The sequence below is a fragment of the Nicotiana tabacum genome, chromosome 13 (assembly GCF_000715075.1).
Source record: "Nicotiana tabacum cultivar K326 chromosome 13, ASM71507v2, whole genome shotgun sequence".
NCBI classification, from domain to species: Eukaryota; Viridiplantae; Streptophyta; class Magnoliopsida; order Solanales; family Solanaceae; genus Nicotiana; species Nicotiana tabacum.
Genome location: NC_134092.1, coordinates 36,878,786 through 36,898,117, shown reverse-complemented (window position 1 = coordinate 36,898,117; position 19,332 = coordinate 36,878,786). Strand labels below are relative to the sequence as shown.

The following is a 19,332-nucleotide window of genomic DNA, read 5'->3' as shown; positions in this document are numbered from 1 at the left end:
TGAATTCTTTGTGAGAGGGAGCGACTTTTTGTTCAAATTATGTGATGTCCTTAATTTATGTTCAAAGTCATATTTGACTGTGTGGACTATTCTATATTCACTCTTTTGGTTGTTGATAAGGGCACATATTCTCATGACGGATTAGTGATGTTGTTTATTTCTCTTGTTTGATGAGTGCGCGAGTTGGGAGTGCTTAGTGATAACGAGTCGGCGCTTGAGGTAGGGTGTTTATGGGTAGGTTGTTTGAATTGGTTGAATTGAATAGTTTATACTTCGGCATGTTTAAAACGGGAAGAATGTGAAAGTCGTATGTCATGCTTCATTGCTGGTGTCGATCATAGTCAAGGGTAGAGTGTATGATTAAAAATTGAAGTGCTCATCTTTAGTTGACATGTGTACGTTGTTGGGGTGTAGTTGAGAGTTCCATTGCTCGAGGACGAGCAAGAGTTTAAGTGTGGGGTGTTGATATTCGGCATAAAGTATGCATATTTATATGCATATCGCCCGCATTTTACTCATATTACATGAGTTTTGTATGTGTAATGCAATGATTTGTTCTAATTCGTGTTGTTTTTATGTATAGGAGTCTAATGGAAGTGATTTGGAAAATTGGCGTGCAAATTAAAGCAAAAACGGAAGAATTTGGTGGAAGTACGAGTTTGATGTCCAGGTTGGTGCTAGGCACTAACCAAAATGCCATTTACAGAAGACCAAAAAGTTTAGTGTCGAGGTTGGCACTAAGCACCAACCAAAACACCATTTATAGAAGACCAAAAAGTTTGTTGTCCAGGTTGGTGCCAGGCGCCAAGCGAGACGCCAAAGGACGGATTTTGTCCTAATTCAACTGGGACTTGGTGATTTCAACCCTACACGTCCCCAATATGTATAAAAGGGGTTCTAAACCTATTTGGAGGGGGGGTGTACATTCTTTGGAGGCGAGAACAAGACACGGAACACTCGGGAGCAAGGATTCTCAGTTTTTCTTTATCTTTCTTAATAGTTTCAATTATTCAAACACTTGTGAATTTGTTTTGATACTATCATGAGTGGATAAAACCCATAGTTCTGGGGTTGTGATTTAGCCCTGAATATTATTGTTTAAAGTTGATTTACCTTAATTACAATTCACCAATATATGGTTGTTTCTTTAATTATGTGATTAATTGCTTAATTGTCAGGCCAACAGTTAGGTTCTATTTACTATCTATGCTATGCTTGGGAAAGCCATGTTTATATTAGAGATGAATTGAAGAGAGCATGATATTAACTCTGAGGGGGGCGAATTTGTGGTTAGAACAGGAATATACCTAGTCATCATGCTTAATTAAATATCATAATCTTAATGCGTTCTTAATAGATTGATACCATAGGAATATAGGCGTTAATCTATTTTGAATAGGCGAGTAGTACTTCGGGAGAAGGCTACGAGGGCAATTGTTCGATTAATTAGCAACCATGAGTGAATTGTATGAAAGGGGGAGTTAACTAGAACACAATAAGATTGGTGAATCGTTTACAACCCTAGAATATTCGTCTCTACTGAATACACAATAATCATTTTGCTGCTTGATAATTTAGTTACTAGTTAAAATTACTGTTTAGTATAGTCACACTTTTGAACTCTGGGTGACTCAATTGGATAACAATCTTGGTGAATTTAGTGGGTAGTTAATACAATTCTCTATGGGTTCGACATTCGACTTATCATTTTATTACTTGTACGACCACGTATACTTATGTGTGCGTTTGGGAGCGACAGCAGAAACACCATTAATAAGGACTATGAAGTTTTATGCCCACCAGTTATTTGATAAAATGCCTAAGTGACCAAAACATGAGTACTATTGCTAATATGTAATCTCTTTGACTTGTACTGCTATAGATTTAAGTTGAAAGGGTTGGAGAATGTTGTATTATGCTCAAGAGCAGGAAGATAAGGTATGTGAGGCTAACTCTCTACGTTTGGGAATGTTAATGATTCTCCCTACACTACGTGTTTTTTATGACGTTACTAATTTCCTTAAAGATATAGTTAAGCCTAGTTCCTTGAATAGTTGTAGAACTCATGTTCTCTAGCTTCGTAACTAGTTCATGACTTTTATTCTGAATGTTTTGAAATCAATGCGTAATCAATATAGACTTGGGTTTGATGCCCACGAGTCTCAGTCTAGATTACTCAGCATGTCATAACAGTTGAAATTTTAGTTTTCATAATCAGTTCATGACTACATGTCTCAGTCTAGTTCTATTATGCATTTTGGTATCATGTAACTCAATATGATTCAGTATTTCAGTATCATGTATTGCAGTATGATTCTCAGTTCTTATTTTAAATCTCTGAATGTTGAACCCTTGTATTTGGCCCTGAGGCCGCAGTTAATGCTTTATGCATATTTGGGCCTGAGGCCGCAGTTAATGCTTTATGCATCTTTGGGCCTGAGGCTGCAGTTTATGCTTTATGCATATTTGGGCCTGAGGCCACAGTTATGTATACGTATACTTGGGCCCAAAGCCGTAGTTTGTGCACATATATATTGGGCCTGAGGGCGCAATTCATTTATTCAGATAAACATGTGGTTCATCATTTAGAAGAGGGAGTATTCATATCCTTACTTCCTTTGTTCAGTTATAAGTTATCAGTTATCATTTCAGTTATCAGTTATCAATGCAGTTTCAATTTCAGCAGTTATCATTTCAGTTATCAGTTATCAGTTCTTTATTATGAGCTTAGTTTCAGTTTCAGCATTTACAGCTCTTTCTTTCAGTTGCTTTACATACCAGTGCAATTCAAATGTACCGACGTCCCTTTTGCCCGGGGCCTGCATCTCACGATGCAGGTAATGATTTACAGGTTGACGATTCAGAGAGCTAGGATTCTCGTACCAGCTATTTGGTGAGCCCTAGTTCTTTCGGGGCATTACTATTACTTTGTAGTCTTTCAGTATTTATAGATAGTCAGTATTTTCAGTACTTCATTAGAGGCTTCATAAACTAGAGTAACAGTTAGATAGAGTCGTAGATAGAATCCGCTTTTTGATTTATATCATTCTGACTTTTAGTATATCAGCATGTGCTAGTTTAAATTCCGGATTCAGTATGTTATGATATCACATGTTGATTCAGCCAGCCAGTTGATTCGCTCGGTCACATAAAGTCAGGCACCGGGTACCGTGTTACGTTCAGGCCCAGGTTTATGGCGTGACACTGGTATAAAGAGAGTCCTTCGTTTCGTTGCCGATACTCATTCAATTTAGTAGGCTTCTTCGATGGTGATTGGGCTGGATGCCCCATTACAAGATGCTTAACATCAGGCATTTGTATTTTTTTTGGATCCCACTGTATAAGTTGGTAAGCAAAATATAGTTGCTAACTCAAGTTCTGAGGCTGAGTATCGTTCGTTGGCATCACTTGCTGCTGACTTAACATGGATAACCTACCTATTGAAGGACATTGATATATCACTATCCAGACCTCCATTGTTGTTCACTAATAACATTAGTTCTCTACACCTAACAGCTAATCCAGTGTTGCATGCTCGCACAAAGCATGTCGAACTTGATTATCACTTCGTGCGAGAGAAGGTTGTACAAGGTGCTATGGTAACGGAGTTTGTTCCATTTCTACAACAAATCGCAGACATATTCACTAAACCTTTAACCAAAATCTAGTTTCAATCACTTCGGACCAAGCTGGGTGTTGTGGCCAACCCTACCACCAGCTTGAGGGGGGATGTAAGACAACCTGGTTAGGACTTGGTTAGAGTTAAGCTACTTGTAACTACACCTAGCAATAGGATTGAGTCTGTAAGAAGTATGTGAAGTGTAGAACTCTCATGTGTTAGAGTTGTAATACCTACAACTCTACATTAGGATGGACATATGAGGCTGTTAGGACTCCCTAAAGGCCAAGTCTTTACGTGTATATATGCTCATCCCTGTAGCGACTTGTAACTGTGAAAACACTAATAGAAAAACATCAACGACTTATTATTATTATCATTGTTTTCTTCAAATACATGTAAAGATAGACTAACAATGAAAAATATAATATGCTATGAAAATTCAATTAAAGGCACGAGAAGAGTCCAAATAGCCTAAACTGGTCAAATACCACATAAAGCCTGTCACCTTGCATACATGGCTTTCACATATCACAAATAACACAATCAGTCCAAATTCTAAGGGGTAGTTCCCCCACACAAAGTTAAGCAAGATACTTACCTCAAACAAGCTAACGCAATCCACTAGTAAGCCCTTTCCGTGAATATCCAACTCCGAACGAATCTAATCTAACTAAAATAACTTTATACTATAAATACAAACTATAGAAAACTATTCCGGATAATAAAGTTTTAATCTTTAAAAAAAAGTCAACTTAAAAATTCAACATCGGGACCACATCTCGGAACCCGGTCAAACTCACAAATTCCGAACACCATTCCGATACGAGTCCAATCATACCAATATCATTCAATTTCAACCTCAAATCGGCCTTCAAACCATCAATTTATGTTTTAGAAAATTTTTACTAAAATCCCCAATTTTTTCAATTCAAATTATTAATCAAATACTAAAATCGAGGTTGGAATCATAAAATAATAACAAATCTGAGTAAAAAATTCTTACCCCAATCCAAGTAGTAAAAATTTCCTCCAAAATCGCCCAAAACCGAACTCCAAAACCTTGTAAGAAAAAGTAACTAAATTCGAAATAAGAAAAAACATATAGTAGTTGTTACAGATTGATTCAGGTCCTAGATAGTCCCAAAACTTACTTTTGATAATCCCAACACGATCCTTGCAAGATTACACCCAAGTTAGCCTCTTGAATCACCCAATTTAGCCTTAAAATGAGGGAGATATGATATTTTAAAGTTGTAAAAGAAATCTGAAAATTTCAATGGCATGTTCATTTTAGCATCCCCCTTGTCGTTTATCCAAGAGGATGGGGAGATAGACGAGGATGTTACACACTGTATAGGGGTGGGGGATGAAATGGAGACTAGCATCTGGAGTACTGTGTGACAAAAAAGTGCCTCTGTCATTCAAAGGTAAGTTTTATAGAGCGGTGGTTAGACCAGCCATGTTATATGGGACTGAGTGTTGGCTAGTTAAGCAATCACACATCCAGAAGATGAAGGTAACATAAATGAGGATGTTGAGGTGGATGTGCGGGCATACTATGATGGATAAGATTAGGAACGTAGTTATTTGGGAGAAGGCAGGGGAAGCTCTTATGGATGGCAAGATGCAGGAAGCGAGGCTCGGATGGTTCAGGCAAGTACGGAGGAGAATCCCAGATGCCCCGGTAAGGAGGTGTGAGCGGTTGGTTTTGGAGGGTACGAGGAGAGGTAGAGGACGGCCTAAGAAGTACTGGGGAGAGGTGATCAGACATGACATGGCGTGGCTTCAGATTTTCGAGGACATGGCCCTTGATAGGAAGGTCTGGAGATCGAGCATTAGGGTTGTAGGTTAGGAGATAGTTGAGAATTGTTCTTCTTTTTACACGTGTTAGGCTAGTCTGATAGGGTATTATCTTAGACTGCCAGTGGTTCATATTGTGTTAACACTATTCTACTGCTTTACTTTGTGCCGAACCTTATCTACTGATTATTGTTAGTGATTTGCATCTATTCTCTAGTTATTATGTTGCTGACATTATTGCTATTATTTTCTGTCGATAGTACTGATATATTGTCTCTCTTTTCGTCTTCTTGAGTCAAGAGTCTTCCTAAAATAGCATTTCTACTCCCTCGGGATAGGGGTAAGGTCTGCATACACTCTACTCTCCCCAGACCCCACTTGTGGAATTTTACTGGGTGGTTGTTGTTGTTGTAGCACCCAAAACTCATTCGGAACCTCCCGAACACAAACTATATATGCATTTCAATTATAAAATACGCTATGAACCTGCTCACGCACTCAAAAATACTGAAAATAAGTCATCTTGATTGTATATTGACCATGGTCAAACTTGAAATCCTTAACTTAACTAGTTTCTCAACCAATATTTCAAAATACACCCATGACCCTCGGGACTCCATCCAATCATACCAACAAGTACATATACATCATACAAACTTATCCGAAGTCTCAAAACACCCACGGAAACATCACAACAATGAATCAAGGCTCAAACCGAATAGAATTTTTCTTAAGTTGTTAAATCTTCATTCTTTCAAAAGAGTGTTCGAATCATACTTAAGCACTTCAGATTACTTTCAAACTTTGCGTACAAGTTCAATTCAACTATATAGACCTATCCAAAGTCTCGGAGCACCAATTGGAGTCCAATAACATCAAAGACAACTGCTGGTCAAACTTATGAACTCTTAAGTTCTTCAAATTGCCAACTTTCGACAAATAATGTTGAATTCTTCTAGGAACCTCCGAAACCAAATCCGAACATACGTATAAGTACAAAATCATCATACAAACATATCAGAATTATCAAAACCCGATTCCGAGTTTGTTTACCTAAAAGTCAAACCTTGGTCAACTCTTCCAACTTAAAGCTTCTAGAACGAGTATCATTCTTCCAAACCAATATCGAACCGCTCGAAAACCGAAACGAAACATACACCCAAGTCATAAATAGATAATATGAAGCTACTCAAAGTCTCAAACCATCGAATGAAACGCTAAAGCTCAAAACAACCGGTTGAGTCGTTAAAATATGTGGTGCAGTTTTGCTTTCCTTTTATTAGTTGTTTTGGAGGCTTTTACTTCTTTTAAGTCTCAAAGGAATATGGTAAATCTTCTATTACTCTTTTCTATTGACTTGAGAAATCGTTATTTTGCTGTTGATTGGAGAAGACGAAGGTTTAATTCCCTTCATCTTTAAATTCTCTAAATGTAATTACTATAGATCTAGCGATATAGATCGTGCATGTTTATATTTGTTTTATATATTTTAGATCTAGTAAATATTTATGTTTTTGTTGGTGTTGGTGTGAGTACAGAAGATTATACTTGACTCGAGACTTTTTAAGTCTCTTTGGAATCTTATCATGAGAGTCCCTTCTCCTCTACTTCGGATTTTGTTACTGATATCGTTGGTCCCTCTCATCCGTATTATCTCTCATCTGATATTTTTGGAATTTCTCTTATCTATGTTCCTTTTGATGGTACTAGATATGGAACTTGGAGTTGGGTTATGTTAGTAGAACTATCGGCAATAAACAAGCTAAATTTCGTAGATGAATTATGTCCTAGGGCTTCTACTTATTTTCATTTACTCAAGGCTTAGGAAAGGAGCAATAATTTGGAGATAATGTGGATTCTGAGTGCTTTGGAAAAAGAAATTAGGAAGAGTGTAATCTATTCTAATTTCTAAATACAAAATAACTTGTGGGAAAATCCTAGGAAAAGGTATGGTCAATCAAATGGCCTTAATTAAGAAGGATATAAATGGTTTAACTTAATTAAATAATAATATTACAACTTATCACTCTAGATTAAAGGAACTATGGGGTTAACGGTTGACCTTAATCTCTTACATGTGTTATGTCGAGGAAGAGCCAACCCCGAAAGCAAAAAAGATAAAGAACACCAAGTTTTAACGAGAAAGAGTTTAGTGTTGGTCCTAATTTTCTTACCATATTTGATTTTCCTATTCCATAAAGGAAGGGCAACATATTTACCATAATTGATTTTTCCTTTATACGCAAAAGAAAATATAATTTTTCTATAGTTGGCTAGCCCTTTTGTTGGAGGAAAAGATTGGACTTCTATAAATTGAGGATCCTTCTTTCTCATGCAGTAACATACACAATGTAGCCACAAGGGATTTGAGAGTTTTGTTTAGCAGTAGAACTTTACGGGACAAGTATTTGTGTGTCACTTGTGTTTACCTCTTTGTGGGGTTATTCTCTCGATATTTTGTACTCTCATTTATATAGTGGATTACTCATCCCCATCGCAGACGTAGGTGAATTGACTGAACCACGTTAAATGTTTGTGTCTCTTTTGGTATATTTCTCTTTTATTGTCGATTATAGTCGTTCAAGGTTTGTTTTGCTAGCATCCGTATAACACATGATTATTTCGATCCTAACATGTGGTATCAGAGCAAGGTTCAAGTCAGGTTCATCTTGGCGGGTTTAGTTCTACTCGCACCCTATTGAAGGTAATCATGATTTTTGTCTGAGAAGTTTGACTAGAGAGCTAGTCACGTTGAGACAAACTTTGTTGTGTGATTTGGAGATGCGGCTTGTTAAAGGTTATGCGAATAAGGTGGATCAAGTTTATTTTATTAGAAAATTCAGGCCAAGGGGGAGAATTGTTATGTGTTGGTCCTAATTTTCTTACCATATTTGATTTTCCTATTCAATAAAGGAAGGACAACATATTTACCATAATTGATTTTTCCTTTATACGCAAAGGAAAATATAATTTTTCCATAGTTGGCTAGCCCTTTTGTTGGAGGAAAAGGTTGGACTTCTATAAATTGAGGATTCTTCCTTCTCATGCAGTAGCATCCACAATGTAGTCATAAAGGGTTTGAGAGTCTTGTTTAGGAGGAGAACTTTTCGAGACAAGTGTTAGTGTGTAACTTGTGTTTGCCTGTTTATGAGGTTATTCTCTCGATATTTTGTACTCTCTTTTATATAGTGGATTGCTCACCTCCGTCGTGGACGTACGTCAATTGACCGAACCACGTTAAATATTTGTGTCTCTTTTGGTATATTTCTCTTTTGTTGTCGATTTAGCGTCGTTCCAGGTTTGTTTTGCTAGCAGCCGTACAACACATGATTATTTTGATCCTAACAAGTGGTATCAGAGCAAGGTTCAAGTCAGGTTCATCTTGGCGGGTTTAGTTCTAGTCACAACCTATTTGAAAGTAATCATGATTTTTGTCTCAGAAATTTGACCGGAGAGCTAGTCACGTTGAGACAAACTTTGTTGTGTGATTTGGAGATGCGGCTTGTTAAAGGTTATGCGAATAAGGTGGATCAAGTTTATTTTATCAGAAAATTCAGGCCAAGAGGGAGAATTGTTATGTGTTTGTCCTGATTTTCTTACTATATTTGGTTTTCCTATTCCATGAAGGAAGGACAACATATTTACCATAATTAATTTTTCCTTTTACGTAAAACAAAAAAAAAATAATTCTCCCAAATTTGGCTAGTCCCTTTTCATGGAGGAAAAGGGTTGGACTTCTATAAATTGAGGATTCTTCCTTCTCATGCAGTAGCATCCACAATGTAGTCATAAGGGGTTTGAGAGTCTTGTTTAGGGGGAAAACTTTTCGAGACAAGTATTAGTGTGTAACTTGTGTTTGCCTGTTTGTGAGATTATTCTCTCGATATTTTGTACTATCTTTTATATAGTGGATTGCTCATCTCCGCCGTAGATGTAGGTCAATTGATTGAATCACGTTAAATATTTTGTCTCTTTTGGTATATTTCTGTTTTGTACTCTGATTTATAATCGTCCAAGGTTTGTTTTGCTAGCTTGCGCATGACACCATTGTTTCGATACTAACAACATGATGTTTAGTTTCTATGTTTGAAGTGTGGGTCAAAATAATAATAAGTTTATAGAAAAGAATGATCAAACTTATCAATTCATGATGGGTCTTAATGAATCTTAGCTTTTACAACATCTAGGAAAAATATTCTCATGACGTCTCCCGTTCTTCTCGTGCAAAAGTATATTCTCTTCTAATTCGTGAGGACAAACAATGAGAGGTGCAAGCCGGTGTTTAGTGCATCACTGAATATGCTTATCTCATTGCTGGAACCACATATGAAACTCATAATCAAAATCAAAATCAATATCCAAATGTCAAATCTAATGCTCCAGAAAAATATGACGTTAATTTTGAAGTTAGTCAAAGGTTTTGGGTAGAAGACAAAAAGACCAATATTTCTGAAACTATTGTAAGAGGCATGTCTTTCTAATACTAATCAAAACAGGTCCGATTATAGTCAAAGGGGTAAAACGTCTGTTGTTATGGCTCACAATTCATAATCTAAATGGTGTGATGATGCAGACTCATCTTTTGCATATGAGGGTTCTAGTTTCAGTAAGAAGAATGAAATCCAACTAATGTAGCCTATTCAGAATGTACATGTTGAGGCCCCCATTGTCTCTCTCCTCCTAAGAGAGTTGGAATTACTATTTTGGCAAGTAATGCTACTGTTTTATGTGCTAATTAAGAGTTTTGCACTATTTATTTTCTCTCTTCCTTCTTCTATTAAGAAACCTTGGGTGTTAGATTTAGGGGTTTATGATCACATGACTTCAAATCTGTCACTTTTTTATACAGATGTTAAACCTTTTTCAGTACCTTGATTTCTTTCCTAATGGATATAGGGTAAAAGCAATTTTAGTAGGGTCTTTGTCTTTCTCACTTACATCTAATTAGGATCTTCATATTTCTTTTTTTAGTAGAATTTTATCTCCATTCTAGCTTAAGTATCTGCACAATTTATGTCACTACTTTTCTTGTAGGACCCTTGTCTAAAATGCCACTGATAGTTGGTAGAATTCCTAATGAACTATATTTCCTTTAGCAACCTATTTTACCGAGGGGAATCTCTCTAACATACATACTACTTCTTTATTTTTATTTTTTTTTGTCTATTTCCTCATAAAAGTTTCCCTTATTTCAAATAAAGATCCAAAGAATAAATTGGTATTCACCATTTTCATCTCACACAAGGAAATTTAAAGCTCTCAGTACCACAAGAAACTTCAATCAACCATAGAGAGCGACTAGCCAAAATTGACCATCAGATACATCCTCCCGCATCTTCCTCTTCAAATCTTCTATTTCTTATTACTTCTCAAAAACGTCACAAGAAGAAAGGGCATTAACATTTTCATCACCAGAAATACACATTAGAGTAGAGACTAATCGTTGTAAATATTATCAACCGAGGACGACAATGACCGATCTCTTCATCACTCTCTTTTCTTTTCGTCTCCCACTTTTCTTATTTTTCATACTTTTTTTTTTTTATGTTTTTGAGGTGGGGTTATTTTCTATGGTCGAATGTGAAGGTGGTGGGTATGTAGGCAAGGAGTGATGGCGTTGATTCCTTTTTGGGCATAAAATGTATATTTTGTGCATACTCAATGTATACTTAGTTTACTATTAATATATACATAAAATATACATTTTATACTTAGTGTAGTTCGGTATTATCAGTGTATATTAGTTTTACTTTGTGTATTCTCAGTATGATACAAAACAAACTAAGTATACATAGAGTATACACTGTATACTCAAGTAACCTTCAACAGAGTGCCTGATATCTAAAAACTTTGTTCTTCCTAGTGAAACTGTAACGACATGGTAGGTCATTTTGTATATTTGAGCCTCATTCCACTATTCGACGCTTTTCGTATGTTTGTATATTATTTTGGGACTTGCGGTGACGGTTGGTTCGATTTCAGGAAGGTTTTGGAGTGATTGGGAACTTAGTTCTATTGTATGAAGCTTAAGTTATAAGAGTTGACTAAGGTTTGACTTTTGAATAAACGACACTGGATTCGTATTTTAATGTATTCAATAGATTCATATGGTGATTTTGGACTTAGGCATATGTTCGATTTTGGAGGTCCCTAGGTTGATTTGACTCCAATTGTCGGAAGTTAAAAATTTGAAGGTTTTAAAAGTTCTTAAGTTTGACTGAGAGTTGACTTTGAGACTATTGGATTCAGATTGTTGTTCTATGAATCGGAATAGGTCGGTTTTATCATTTGGAACTTGTGTAAAATGTTTGGGTTCATTCCGGGTTGGTTAGGCTTAAATCGAACGCTTGGTTTGAAGTTGGAAGTTTATGAACTTAAGATATTGATCTTGATCAACGATTCTTGGTTTTGATGTTAATTACAGTGTTTAGAGCCTTTGGATAGGTTTGGGTGATGTAATAAAACTTGTTAGTATGAGTGGACGGGGTACTAGGGGCTCAGGAGCGTTTCGGATGGATTCCAGACCATTTGGATATTGGTTGGAAAGTCTGGTTCTGGTGTTTCATACATGCGGAACATTAATCGTAGGTGCGAGGTTGCAAGTGCGTGGGGAAGTCCGCAGAAGCAGAACTGGCATGGGCAGGGAAGTTCACAGGTGCTGAGGTTGGTGAGCAGATGCGCCTTCACAGGTGCTATCCTTGGTCGCAGGAGAAGATACGCAGAAGCAGATAGTAGGCCGCAGAAGCAGTAGGTCGGTGATTAAAGTGGGGTTTGCATCTATGAGGGTTTTTCCTTAGATGCGGTGGCACAGAAGGGACAGCTGGGTCCGCAGAAGGGGTAATCGCTGGGCAAAATATTATAATCGAGGGGTTTGGTTTTATTTTGTCATATTTTGTCCATGGGGGCCTAGAGGAGTAGTGAGGATGCGAGTAGTATGTGGACCACAACAGTGAACTGCATTAGGGAAGCTGCTAGAAAGGTGTTAAGGGTATCGAAGGGTTATTCGGGAGGCCACAAAGGGGACTAGTGGTAGAACGAGGAGGTTCAAGGAAAATTGGAAGCTAAGAAAGCAGCATATTTGAAGCTAGTGGGGAGCACGTATGAGGAGGAGCAGAGGACATATAGGGAGTGTTATAAGAAGGCAAGGAAAGAGGCAAAATTGGCAGTTACGACGGCTAAGACTGTAGCTTTTGAGCGATTGTATGAGAATTTTGGGGGCAAAGGAGGCGACAAGAAGCTATACAGGTTAGCCAAGATTAGGGAGAGGAAGGTTCAAGACCTAGATCAAGTGCGGTACATCAAAGACGAAGATGGTAATGATCTGGTGGAAGAGGCATGTATTAGGCGTAGATGGCAAGAGTACTTCCATAGACTCCTGAACGAGGAAGGGAACAGGAACATCATGCTAGGCGAGTTGGAAAAATCAGGGAGCCAGAGTGATTTTGGGTTTTGCAGGCATATTAGGAGCGAGGAGGTTAAGGGGGCGAAGCAGAAGATGAGCAGGGGTAAGGCAACTGGGCCTGACGAGATCCTTGTTGAATTTTGGAAGGAAGTGGCTGGGCAGGCTTGGAATAGCTTACTAGGTTGTTTAATGTCATTTTTAGGGTTAAGAAGATACCCGAAGAGTGGCGGTGGAGTTTGATGATCCTGTTCTACAAGAACAAAGGTGTTATTCAGGATTGCAACAACTATATGGGTATCAAGCTGCTGAGCCATACTACAAAATTTTGGGATAGGGTGGTGGAGAGGAGGGTGAGACGTAGTGTTACTATTTTTGAGAACCAGTTCGAATTTATGACGGGAAGGTCTACTACCGAAGCCGTTCACCTTGTGAGGAGATTGGTGGAGTAGTATAGGGAAAGGAAGAAGAACTTACACATGGTATTCATAGACCTGGAGAAGGCCTATGATAAAGTCCCGAGAGAGATCCTATGGAGATGTATGGAGGCTAGCGGTGTCCTAGTGACGTACAATAGGGTGATTAAGGAAATGAACGAGGGAGCGAAGACTCAGGTGAGGACTGCGGTAGGAGACTCAGATCATTTCCTAGTGCAGCAGACCTGGTATTGTCTTTAGTGTGAGGCTATGTGGAAGGTTTTAGTAGAGGTGCTGACGTGTCACATACATTAGGAGGTGCCATGGTGTATGTTATTCGCTGATGACATAGTCCTGATTGAAGAGATACATGACAGTGTTAACGCTAGGTTGGAAGTTTGGAGACAAATGCTGGAGTCTAAGTGTTTTAAGTTGAGTAGGTCGAAAGCTGAGTAGTTGGAGTGCAAATTCAGTGATGGGATGCATGAAGAAGGAGAGGAAATGATAGTTGGTACTTAAGTCATTCCCAAAAGAGATAGTATGAAGTATCTTGGGTCGATTATTCAAGGCAACGGGGACATTGACGAGGATATTGCCCATCGTATTGGAGTGGGATGGATGAGATAAAGGTAGGGGTAAGGTCTACGTACACACTACCCTCCCCATACCCCATTTATTGGAAAACACTAGGTTTTTTGTGGTTGTTAAGATTGGGAGCTCAGACTGGGAAAATGTTTAAGTCAATTTTCAGCCTCTTGGATTGGGTAAGTGTTCTTTACTCAGTTTTAATTATTATTCGTGATTCTATCCTTGATTTTGGCTTTTGGTTGAGGAAATCTAAGGGAGAAAATTGTGGTTTTTTGTGCTAGAATTTTGGGGCGTGATTGTTTTGTATTTGAACCCCGATTTGAAGTCAGATTTGGGTGAAACTTATATATATGGACTCTTATTCGAGTAGATAGTCGAGATTTATAACTTTTGTCGGGTTCTGGGAAGTGGGCTCGGGTTTACCTTTAGGTTGATTTTGTGCGATTGGATTAAGATCAAATATTTATTAGTTGAAATTGATTTCTATAGCCTTTTTTTGAGGTTGTTGAGTTATTTTTGGATGGATATGATCCTTTCAGAGGCTGATTCGAGAGGAATGAATTTTTGGAGTATTGATTCTCGCGCTTTGAGGCAAATAGCTTTCCTTCTTCATTTGATTTTCCCGTTAGCTATGATATTTGTTATGTGTAGGGGGTGATACACGTGTGAGGTGACGAGCGTATATGCGTGCACCGTGGTTAAATCATGATCAGGGTAGCTGTTAGGCTATTATGTGCCTTGTTTTGATATCATGCCTCTTTGATACCGTGTTTTCTCCACATGTATGACTACATGAGTTATTATTCGTACTGGAAACCAGGTCTAGGCTATGTACTTTTCTGTTTGAGACATGATAGTGCTATTTTTGCTATGATGAGCTGTTTAACTATAGTCATATTTTGAGTCATGATATCATACCGCATATTATATCTTAGTCTTTGTGTATTCTTTATACGTTATCTCATATGTTTTCAGTGCCCTTCTTTGCGTGACACAGGTTTGAGCTGAGGTATGGTATGTTGACATATTCCATGCGGTATTCTTGAGTGTGGCATAGTGAGATGTGAGCATATGGAGACTTGAGCAAACTGATTGCTAATCTTGGGCCATAGGGCCATATTGGTATTGATTGCAAGGGAGCGTTTGCATCCCCGTATTGAGCTGAGTGGTTTTCATTGTTGAGTGTGATGTTGATTGTGAGGGGACGCTGCGTCAGGCCCCATAGTGAGCTTCATGGTATTGATTGTTGACTTTGATTCGATAAGTGCTGGGGCTAGGATCCGCCCCTCCGGAGTCAGGTATAATCTTGTAACTGCAGGCACATAATATATGCTTAGTGATGGGTGTTGCACCCTATTTTACACTAGTCAAAACAAGATCCAACGTGTAGTTTCTCTGTTGTTGATGAAAGAGAGTCGCCGCCTAATATTTAGAGGTATACTAGGGTTCCTATTTAATTACTAAAGTCATATTCTTTATTAGTCTACTAACTGGTGAAATAATGGGTAAGGGTTCTTGTTTTTCTAAGGGGAAGGTATTAGGCACCTCTTAAAATCTACCTGGGGTAGCTCCATAGGACTTAGACTAGATTCAAAGGACTAGTTGTTTGTATTGTGCTTAACTAGTGTTTAAAGAGGTATGACTTACTATATATTAGGACATAATATTTAAAAAGAGGGTGTGTGGTTTTAAAATGATATGGATTTATAGAGGAGTCTTAGAAAAATAATGTTGGTGTATATGTGCTTGAAAGAGCTTAAACAAATGTGCGTATAATGTTTGTATTTATGAAAATATGTGAAGGGGAAGCTAAATCATAAAACAACCCTTTTAAAGAATAGAAGTTCATGTTACTCTAATAAGATGGAGATATTATAAAAGTGAGTCTAAGATGTACGTTGGCCTTTATAAATCTTATACTTGAGGAAATTGTTTGAAAATCTTTGTTAAGCGGAAACACCTTGGTTTTTCGAAAGAATGGATCGATTTTCTTTTAGAAGGTCAATTTCTGCGATTCAATCCTGGTTTTTCTTTTGAAAAAGGGACTGCTGTCTCTTGCTAAGCTATTTTTTGTGCTTCAAAATCTTCAATAAAGGGTTAGCAAAACATAGCAGGTTAATGATGTGAACAGTTATGATTAGCGAATGGAGGATTAGCTACTAACTAATTTTCTTTTAATCCTAAGTTCTTTAATACTTTCCTAAGTTGTTTACATGATTTAAGATATAAAGTAAAGCATTCAATCCAATATGTGATTGTTGTATATATCTGAGATAAAATAACAAGTACGCGGCAAAAATAATGAGGCAGTAAATCTAAGGTAGAGAAGCAATAAACAATAACCGAGAAAAGGAGAGGGTAGACTCTGGTTTTTTGGGCCTCAAAGAGGCAGGCCCAAAGATAGCAAGAACGGGCAACAACTGGCTTCGAACTTCCAGAATACAGCGACACTAGGCTTGGGCCTGAGTTCCTTAAGAACTCAGCAGGCCCAACAATTGTACATGTCAAGAAAATGAGAAGGTCATTAGAAAATAATACTCTATGCATGTTCATACATGAAAAACATGCGAACAGAAATAAAAGAAGGTAATTAACAGTATTTAGACATTAGGAAGGTCAAACTAATGTGATGGTTATACATAGCAAGTGATCCACATTGAAAACCTTTCGTTGTCATTAAAAACTAATCCCAAAGAGAATAATGAGTGTCAATGGATTAAGGGCTAAGGGTAAAGTTCCACTCAAGGTCAAATACCCCTTTGAATCCACCGACAACTCACAATTCCCAAGGGTCTCAAGGCTTAGGGCAATGCTTGTGTTGGGGAGAGTAGCCCAAATAAGAGTTAAACTCTACTCCCAAATACCCCTAATTACTAACGACTCATTCTTCCCTATAGGTTTAAGTGCCAATGAGGCGCTTTCAATGCGAATCAATCACCATAACAACACCATACAATAGAAGTATACCCCTGTGTTAACAGAATAACATAAGGGACAGAAAAACAATTTTATCTACGTTTTTCATAACTATATTCCAAACACTACGTGAATAATTAACACATTAAACAAGTCTAAAGGTCAAGTTTCAAGCACACATAAGGACAAAGATGTTATCATGCTATTACTGAAGAACCAATCACCTGAAATCAGAGAAAAGAGCAAACAGTCAAAATCTTCAACAGTTAATGAGTACAAATATATTTGCCTTTACAGCCTCTTAAACAGACCAAAAGTAATGATTGTAAACTCAAGTGTGGTCTTATCACATGCAAGTTAATGAGATCAATGGAAGTTTTGTAAGTGTCAACAAAGGTTTGAAACAAATAGACATAGTCAGAATTTCTACAAATACTGTGAGAGATACAAGAACACATTCAAAGTTTTAACAAGACTATAGGTTCATAACTTTGAATAAAACTCCTAAGGCTTCATAACTAAACCTCATGCCAACAGTCATTCCCATCTTTGAAATTAATGACATGCTCATCTCTCTCTAAGAATGTTAATCTTACACTAATCCTGTTTGATAGAAAGCAAGTTATTGTATACAAACAATAACAACAAGAAGTTTTCTTAGGGTTCACAAACTAGGTTCAATTCAGATTAAAGGGGAAAGAGAGAACTGGATGCAGTTTCAAGACAGTGCACAGAAGCATGATGTCACGACCCAAAATCCACTATAGGCCGTGATGGCACCCAACGTCGACGTTAGGCAAGCCAACGGTCACCTATCACGTAAATTTATAATTTTATTACTTTCGAAATCATAAATGTTTATTAAGTAAGGAGATTTACACCTTTAAAATTCATGGGTACATACATAATTAGTATTACATAAAATAAATGGTGATAATAACATGCAAATCCGTAAGCATCAACTAGAATATCCCCAAAACCCGGTGCCACGAGTGCATGACCATTTACTAAGGAGTACAACAATAATACAACATCTGTCTAGAATGTAAATAAGACACGATAAAGTAAATAGTACGACAAAGACTCTATGGGATGCGATACGTATCCTACAATGCAACTGACAATAAAGTCTCCTCAGCAGCTATGCCTACGCGCCTAGATGTCCACCAAATGAACCTGTCAGATCCTGCACAATTAGTGCAGAAGTGTAGCATGAGTACGTAAATCAATGCGTACCCAGTAAGTATCTAGTCTAACCCTGGAGAAGTAGTGACAAGGGGCCGACATCAACACTTACTAGAGGTCCAATAAAGTAGTATGCTAAATCCTAAATAGATAAGAAGCACAACAGTAATAGTGGGATAAAATGGTAGCCAACATAATCTTTCAAAAAGTCTTTTAACGGTATAAATTTTTCAGTCTCGTATTCTATATCAACAACTCAGAAAATTTCAAGTGCCAATATCAAACGTATAAGGAATACCATATGAAATGCCAGCCATCAGTGGAAGGATAATCTCGTGAATATTCGGACTGCTAGCGATATAACGCACGATTATGCTGAGGTCGTACGGCCCGATCCAGAATAATGTGTACACTGCCGATGGTCGAGCAGCACGAACCATAGATGCATCTATTATACTGCCGAGGCATTCGGCCCGCTCCACAAGATAGGAAGGAACTTGTCAAATTACGAGACACGTGCTTACAATATAGTACGTGAGGATAAAGTGAATATAACCTTTACCGTTTCTCAAATAACTTGCCAACAACTTAAGGTGATAAGGCTCGGCCTAATATATATATGTATTTCTAAATCAATTTCATTTATAAATTTAATTAATTAAGCCACCACAATGAGTTCAAATATTACATGATAAAGTCCTAAGTCTATCCGGACATAAACATGCTTTAGCTACGTACGAAGTCTCCTCACCTCGTGCGTACATAGCACCCACAACTAGTAGCACATAACAATTACATCACCTAGGGGGTAGTTTCCCCCTCACAATGTTAGATAGGAGACTTACCTCGCTCCGAAGTTCCATAACCGGCACCAATGCTTCTCTAGCTCTTCAATTCAAAGCCAAACGATCCGAAACTAGTCAAACAATGTACAACTCAATAAAAATATACTCCGATGCGTATAATTTAACAATTTATAATGATTCTCAACTCCTCTCGAAAAGTCAACAAGGTCAGCCCCCAGGCCCACGTGCCCGAATTCTGAATTGTTTTGAAAATAAACTTTACCCATAACACCACAAACTCAAATATATAATTTATTTCTAATTCCATGTCCAATTCCGTGGTAAAAATCCAAAAATACCAATTTCTAGATTTCTTTCAAATTTTCACAATTTCTACTAATTTTCATGTTTAAATCCTTGTTGAACACATGTAGTTAGCTAAGAATATGCGGGAATTACTTACTTTGCAATAGATGATGACAACCTTCCCTTGAAGCTCTCCAAAAATCGCCCAAACCAAGAGAGAAATAAGCAAAAATCCCGATTTGAAATAATTCTTCCTAGGCGTTGCCTTTCACGATCGCAGTCTGAAGCCTCATGATCTCGAAACAATACCACCTC

General features: G+C 37.6%; 1 protein-coding gene across 1 annotated transcript; it reads left to right on the top strand.

Moving 5' to 3' along the window:
* Positions 1-12,356: 12,356 nt before the first annotated feature.
* LOC142168070 (uncharacterized) lies at positions 12,357-13,064 on the top strand. The gene is made up of 2 exons (XM_075228730.1): positions 12,357-12,401; positions 12,507-13,064. Exons 1-2 carry the CDS (start codon positions 12,357-12,359, stop codon positions 13,062-13,064), a joined length of 603 nt encoding a protein of 200 aa, XP_075084831.1.
* Positions 13,065-19,332: the final 6,268 nt, after the last annotated feature.

Coding starts and splice junctions, on each gene's coding strand:
- LOC142168070 (XM_075228730.1), top strand. CDS start 12,357: ATGTGGACCACAACAGTGAACTGCATTAGGGAAGCTGCTAGAAAG. Junction 12,402..12,506: donor TTAGGGAAGCTGCTAGAAAG/GTGTTAAGGGTA, acceptor GCATATTTGAAG/CTAGTGGGGAGCACGTATGA.